Here is a 6,874-nt window from a genome sequence, read left to right on the forward strand (position 1 = left end):
TATATAATTATCATGTTAACATATGTCTTTTTTAGTAATTTACACATATGAAAAATATTTTTGATACCAACTATTCAAACACTTTCACTTTATCAAAATTACTTTTTTAGAAAATCTATTCTTTCAAAATTTATTCTCAAAAATCATTTTTTCCTAAAAATTATTTTTCAAACCATGACGTGGTTTTATCCAAACACCTCCTAACTTATCAAAATCAAATCAATCCAACTTACTGCAAGTCTATGACTCCTATTTTGACCAAAAAAAAAGTCTATAATTCCTATAATATAATACTCCAATAGTAGTAATAATATGCATGGACGATATTGCGAATAAAAGCATGCTAATGGGGACTTGACTTTATATTGTGTTTAAAGAAGCAAATAAACCTACCTCATATGGCAATTCTTTTTTGCCAGCCAAATGGCAATTAATATTGTGGAAAGGAATAATTAAAGGCACTATGCCACCAAACTCAATTATGAAGCTAAGCCTCCATGCGCGCATATATAAAGAGAGAAGTCACGTGCGGAAATTGAGTGAAAAAAAAAAATCATTGAATTTGGTGGGATCAGAGCTGGACAATGAAGGCTCAAGAGAGGAAAATTTTCATTGGAAATTATTTTTTATAGCTAAACAAAACGATATTAAGTATTAACAATGAAAAAAGTTACATATAAGAAATGGAAGCAGAAGAAATACATGTGCTCTTTATAACCTGATTAAATAAGGAACACCCAAACTCTAAATGTTAGGAAAAAAAATTGCAACGTAAAGAAAATATGAATTCCAACAATATTAGATAGAATTTCCCAAAAAGTTCACACTAATGGTGCATGAGAAAATTTTAATGAGTTCAATTTAAAAAATTAAAAAAGTAGAGTTTTGAAATTTTAGTAAAGAGAAGTTGTAAGATAAAATATTAATAAAAATTAATTAAACACAGGATAAAATTAATTAAAATTTTTCTTCTCCTGCCTTTTCCCCCCCTATTTTCCTTATACCAAAGATAGAGTGATGGATTATTACCAATAAACATTATTTTATTAGAATAAGTTTTGACTGCTTATGCATGAGAGCTTGAATTTGAATTTATGTGAATGCAGAAAATATGTTCAGAAGAACTACTTCCAATTAGGCTTAGAACATAAGGAACATGATGACTTGATATCATCTTCACTTTCCTTTGGCTTATCACCTATATTTTGTTTAAGATTCCAAACTCAATATTGGTAACTAAACACAAGGATTGCATTGGTTAAGGATCTAGCTTAACCATGGTATTATTAAATTACAGGTGTTATCACTAATTGGGTTTAATAGTATTTGAATAAAACATGGTATTATTAAATAATGGAGGATTCTATTAAAAAAATTAAATAGATATTATAATGTTGGGAAAAATTAGGGTGATCATTATGAGATGCTTTTTGACAAATGCCTCCCATGATATTATGAAGATCAAAAGTAAATCTATGATGAAAATAGGTTAGGATAGTGGGTAATCTATACAATTTTCTAAATCGCAGAATATAAAGATAAGTCAAAATAAATTAAGAGGATTGACTCAGGCACACGTGGTATCCATTATTGTGGTGACTAATATAGCCTCATCTAGTATGGTGACGTGTATAGATCAGTCTTGTCCCTCTATACTTAGTCGTGTCTTGTATATAGTAAGTTGTATTTTCTGAGACAAGGTTCATGGTTTTTATGAGTTACATGTTTGTATATATAAAAAAAATTAATTCATTTTTAATATTTTATTGATCACACATCTCTGTGTTAATTATTGCATAATAATTATATTTGATTCTCTCTCTGTTTTTTTTTTAAATAGACTCTCACCTATCTTTTTTAACTCATTTCTCTCTGACTCACCCCATGCATCGGGGTACATATAATATTATTAAAATATAAATAAATAACTTTAGACTGTTAATTTGGTTGAAAAAATTAAATTTAAACTATTAAAATTTAATCTAGATAGTTCACATATCTAGTATAGAAATTAATTTATATAATATTTAATAAAATATCTATCATATTACACCTAAACCATTCATCCATTTTTTTTAATCAAACATATTTCTTTTTTTTTTAATTATTAAAAGGCAATTTATTCAAACATGAGTAAAAGGATTACACGCTAAAAGGGGCTGGCCCAAAGGACTTTGTTTTGAAATTTCACTGATGGAGCCCTAATACGCCTAAAGTCGGCCCAAAGCTCAGTTTGCATAACCCATCTTTTCTCCGAGCATTGCTGTATCGCAAAGAACACAACTGAGCTCCGTCGTCCCAGTGACTTTGTCCCCCGCTATTGCGTTGCACCAAGGGAAGAGAAGCGCGTAGATAAGAAGAAGGAGGGCGAGATAGAGAAATAAATAGATAATAGAGAGACAGAGAAAGAGTTGCCGAGGTAGAAGTACAAGAGCGAAGAAAGCAAAAATTAAAGGAGCTGTAGAAATCGCAAGGATATACGCTCTAAATCTGGAGGTGAAATCTGTTCCTTTCTTTTATCTCTAACTGGTATAGTCGATATCGTGAGATTAAACCGATGGTGAAACATCTCTATGCATGTTTGGCCGACTTTCCCCTCTGTTGTTTTGTAATATGCCCTGTTATTGCCAATGTATGCCTCCTTCGGTAATTTATCCTATGTTTGAATTCTAGTGGATGCTCTTTTTGGTTTTCCTGAATTTGGTTAAGTATAGGCAACTTCTGGGTTGCCTTTCAATATAAATATAATATAATATAATGTAATATAATTGGCCTTCTCTGTCTTGTGTGTTGGCCTTGCAACATTCATCGACGGACCTTTTGCTTTGGCTTCATCCTTTGTGTGTCATCCCTTTAGAGTCGTTATATTCTACGTAATGTGTATTCCTTCACAGTTCTTCACACAGATTTAGACTGTGTGTGTATTTATTTAATAATGTATTTGACTATAATTATGACTCATGGGTCGATTGGTCTGGCTTTCATGACAATGACTCGATTGCTCATCAATTATTCCAGATAGATATTTGTTGATGAATCATTTCCACATCAGTTTCGCCTCTGGAACCCAATCTTTTCTTTCATAATGTTGATATCAAGTTTTGGAAAACTTATTTGAATCTGCAGTTAAAATGAAGAAGCACAGAGCCCCAATTCCTGAATCCAGCAAAATCCAATTTGAGGAGAGTGATACAGAGCAATCTTCTTCCAGTTCCTCAGAAGACGTGGGTAACTCCGAGCAATATTAAATTATGAACACTATTATCAAAACAACTTTTATATTGAGAAGCTGCTGTTTTCATGATATAGGAGGAGGAGATAAAGCAGGAGCTGGCTGATGCAACATTTGAGGAGTTGCAGAAAGCACGATCAAATGGTTCACATGCAATTTTTCAAAAGACTAATGTGGAGAAAAAGTCAAGGAGACCCAACAAGAATAGGTATTGTAACAGAGTAGCGATGTGAGATATATTTCTGTTTCGGAAGCACTTCAAATAACTAAGTTTTGTGCTTCACTAGGCCAATGGAAGTCAGTTGCAAGAAGCCAGTTCCTGTTATCAGAGACGTTGTGCAAGCTCCTAAGAAAGTAAGTTCATTTATCAATCCAAGTGGCGCAAAGAACTGACTCTGTAGTATTCCAAGTTCTTTTCTTCTATTGATATTATTCTATGTTTTATACTTCTAGCAAAGAATTGACTTTTCTGTTTCCTTAAGTATTAAACCGGTGTTTCTATTTCTTATTTTTCTTCTTTTTTAGCTCTTGCAATTGCTAGAAGTTTGCATCATTAGTTGCGGGCTCTTGTTAAGGAGGATGACTCATTGCAGCCTGTTGCTTATCGTTTGCTTGACAAGCAAGCATACACTTTACCCCGTCAAACTTGGTTTCCCAGCATTTGTGTAAATTTAAGATATAAGCTACTTGAGTTGTATTATATGGAAGTCTAAGTAAACACACTGTAATCTTCAAATTTAGGGTTGTGCAATATGATGCTTTCAACTGGTTTTGTATGATTATCTTTCTATGCTATCTATCGAGTTTCTTATTGTATTATGAATACCTTCAACTGTGTTCAGGTTGCACGAGATCCTAGATTTGAATCTCTATGTGGTAGACTCGACTCTGATGGGTAAGTTCGTCTGTGAGTGTTTGCTATCAGGTTTTTCCATTTTTATTCTGCTGTCTTGTACACTTGTGTTGATAGACTGTTTACTTCTATAATGCCATGTGGGTAGCATTTATCTAAAAAAAAAAATTTCCTATTTGAGTTTGTCTTACATTCGTTACTGATGATGGTTTTGGTGTTAGTATGGATATTCTGAGTGTCTTTTACCTTGGATTACCGTAATGATATATACATGGCACTGAGTTTAATGTTCTTCTTGTTTTGTCTGGTTTTTTCACTATTGTTATGAAGCTGATTTCAATATTCATGCTGTTTTATCTGGTTGTATATTATTTATAGAGGTTTCTTGTTACCTCTCAAATGAATATGATTTGTACCTGATATTGTTTGGTTTTTCTAGTTGGAAGGAAACGGTGGACTGTTTTCAGGGAAAACCTTTTCCATAGTTTTTTTTTTTTTTTGGGGACAATGTTTCAAGTCTTATCTATGTTAGTCGGATAATTTTCTCTATAGTCTATGGGAGTTTATAAGGTTTATATGCGATTAACAAGCATTACTTAGGAGTTTTTCTTTTCCCTGTTATTGATTCTTTAAGTTCTTCTATCTTAGAGTTTTTGCTATCACCGCCTATATTTTTGTCTGCCTTTCTGGCTTTTAATGAAATCATTGTTAATGTTACACCTCAGTTGGATGTGTAAGGCGCTGTAGTCCTTTGTCACTAGTGGATGCAAATCTTGGTGGTTTTGCATTTTTATTTTTCATTCTGAACAAGGAATTTCAAACATGCTGGAATTAACTTTTGGCATGGTGTTTGTATATGCGTGTGTGTATGTGTGCGTTTTCTTAGATGTTAGAACTATTTACATTAAATGCACAATATACATTTTTGGACTTACAGGTTTAGGAAGCGATATAATTTTTTATTTGATGGCGAACTGCCTGCCGAAAAACAGGTGTTTATCCTTAAATGATGTTGTATGGCTGGCTTTAGTTTATTATATGAGTTTGATAATATATTTCATATTCTCTTTCTGAGGATAAAAGGCTTTACTCAAGGCTTTGAAGAAATCTAAAGATCCAAATAAGGTCAATGAATTGGAGGAACGCATATCTTGGATTGTAAGTAGTTGTCTATTGGCTGTAGATTTTGTCAAATTCCAACTATTTATTCCAATTTTGTGATCTCCATTTTAGAAGGTCGTCTCTCTACAGAAAGGTGACACTCATGCACTTGATCAAATTTATATATTTTCTCAGGATAAGCAGTTGAAGTCCGATGCCACCAAGAAACCTGATGCAGAGATATTGGCGAAACACAAGAAGAAAGAGAGAGAAGCAGCAAAGCAGGGCAAACGTCCCTTTTATCTCAAGAAATGTAATGTCTACTTCCTTGTTGTCCAAAAGACCAACCATGCATCTGATTTATAGAGTTGATGCAGCTTTGTTAGATTGATTATTAATATATTGCCATTAATTAATTGATGATATTGAGTAATTCTATTCACTTTTATTGCATTCTGTAGTGCATAACTATCCTCGTATCATATACTGCTTTGGCAGTAATGATGATTAGATACGTTGTTGTTGGTGATTGGGCATTTGCCTTGTTGAGTTTGTAAGGTGTCAAAAGCAGCGGTGCTAGAACATTATTTAAATATGCAGTGGTTGTTTAACGCTTTAGGGTACGAATACATTATATATTGTGTCTGATTCTAGGGCAAGTTATATCTTTTTCACATCTAGTTAGATTAATTGGAAATTGATATTTATAGATGTCGTTCAAGTGGCACCTTACAAATGCACACAGAAGCTTATAAAAGAAGTAAATTAATAAATAATAGGCATATTCTCTGACTTGTTCTTGTTACTTGCAGCTGAAATCCGAAAGCAAAGGCTTATTGAAAAATATGAGGATCTCAAGGTATGCACTTGCCTGGGCCTTCTGAAAGTTATTGTGTTTGTGTTGTTCCACAGTCTCGGACAACCAGCCCTCATTTTATCATGTCATATAATGATCTCACTGACTTGATATTGGCACTTCATTATCAGTCTTCTGGCAAACTTCAATCATTCATTGAGAAAAGGAGGAAGAGGAATGCTGCAAAGGATCATAAATACGTGCCATATCGTAGATCCAGTGAAACTGGGCAATAAGGTCTTTTTGCATGCTACAGCTATATGAATTTTGCCTGCCATTTCATGATTGTGAACCTGTTGAGGATTACTGCCATGACATGTTCCGGTGAAAGTCTTGTCTATTACCAACATTCTAATCATCCCTCTTTAATGTTATGTTTTGAGAAAGGTCTTGGTCTGATAATGGTGTGGGGTTAGATCCTTGGTGAATTGTGATAGCATATACTGGTGACTGGTCTAACAGTTATATTATAACTGTCTTCTTTTTAGAAGCAGATATAATTAAAATTTTCGGCTATATCTGTTTTTGAGCAGCTTGAGATGCTAATTTTATTTATTTATTTATGTTTTCAAATTGCTGCTTCGGCTTTGCTACTTTATTTTGGGAATGTTATGAGTGTCTCATCTCCTTAATGGTCTGTTTGGCTGAATGGAAGGAAGGAGAGGGAAGAGATTTTAGTGGAGGGAATAGAAGGTGAAGAGATGAGAGAGATTTTAATATTACCTTGTTTGGATTGATCAAAAGGAAGGAAAAGGAATGGATTTTAATATTATTTTATTTGGTTTAGGAAAGGAAGGAAGGGAAAATGTTTTTATAAGGCCAATTTTATCCT

General features: G+C 33.2%; 1 protein-coding gene across 2 annotated transcripts; it reads left to right on the forward strand.

The window, feature by feature from the left end:
• Positions 1–2,285: 2,285 nt before the first annotated feature.
• LOC114744459 (ribosomal RNA processing protein 36 homolog) lies at positions 2,286–6,574 on the forward strand. 2 transcript variants are annotated; one of them, XM_028932629.1, is made up of 11 exons: positions 2,286–2,496; positions 3,127–3,224; positions 3,310–3,440; positions 3,520–3,586; positions 4,075–4,127; positions 5,023–5,077; positions 5,169–5,243; positions 5,382–5,499; positions 5,999–6,045; positions 6,174–6,279; positions 6,373–6,574. In XM_028932629.1, exons 2-10 carry the CDS (start codon positions 3,132–3,134, stop codon positions 6,276–6,278), a joined length of 744 nt encoding a protein of 247 aa, XP_028788462.1. In that variant the 5' UTR covers positions 2,286–2,496; positions 3,127–3,131; the 3' UTR covers position 6,279; positions 6,373–6,574. The 2 variants fall into 2 exon arrangements, with proteins under 2 accessions (XP_028788462.1, XP_028788463.1); XM_028932630.1 differs by having other exon boundaries at positions 6,174–6,574.
• The last annotated feature ends 300 nt before the right edge of the window (positions 6,575–6,874 follow it).

Source organism: Neltuma alba, unplaced genomic scaffold (genome assembly GCF_004799145.2).
Source record: "Neltuma alba isolate B1F8T4 unplaced genomic scaffold, ASM479914v2 tig00004369_pilon, whole genome shotgun sequence".
Taxonomy (NCBI): Eukaryota; Viridiplantae; Streptophyta; class Magnoliopsida; order Fabales; family Fabaceae; genus Neltuma; species Neltuma alba.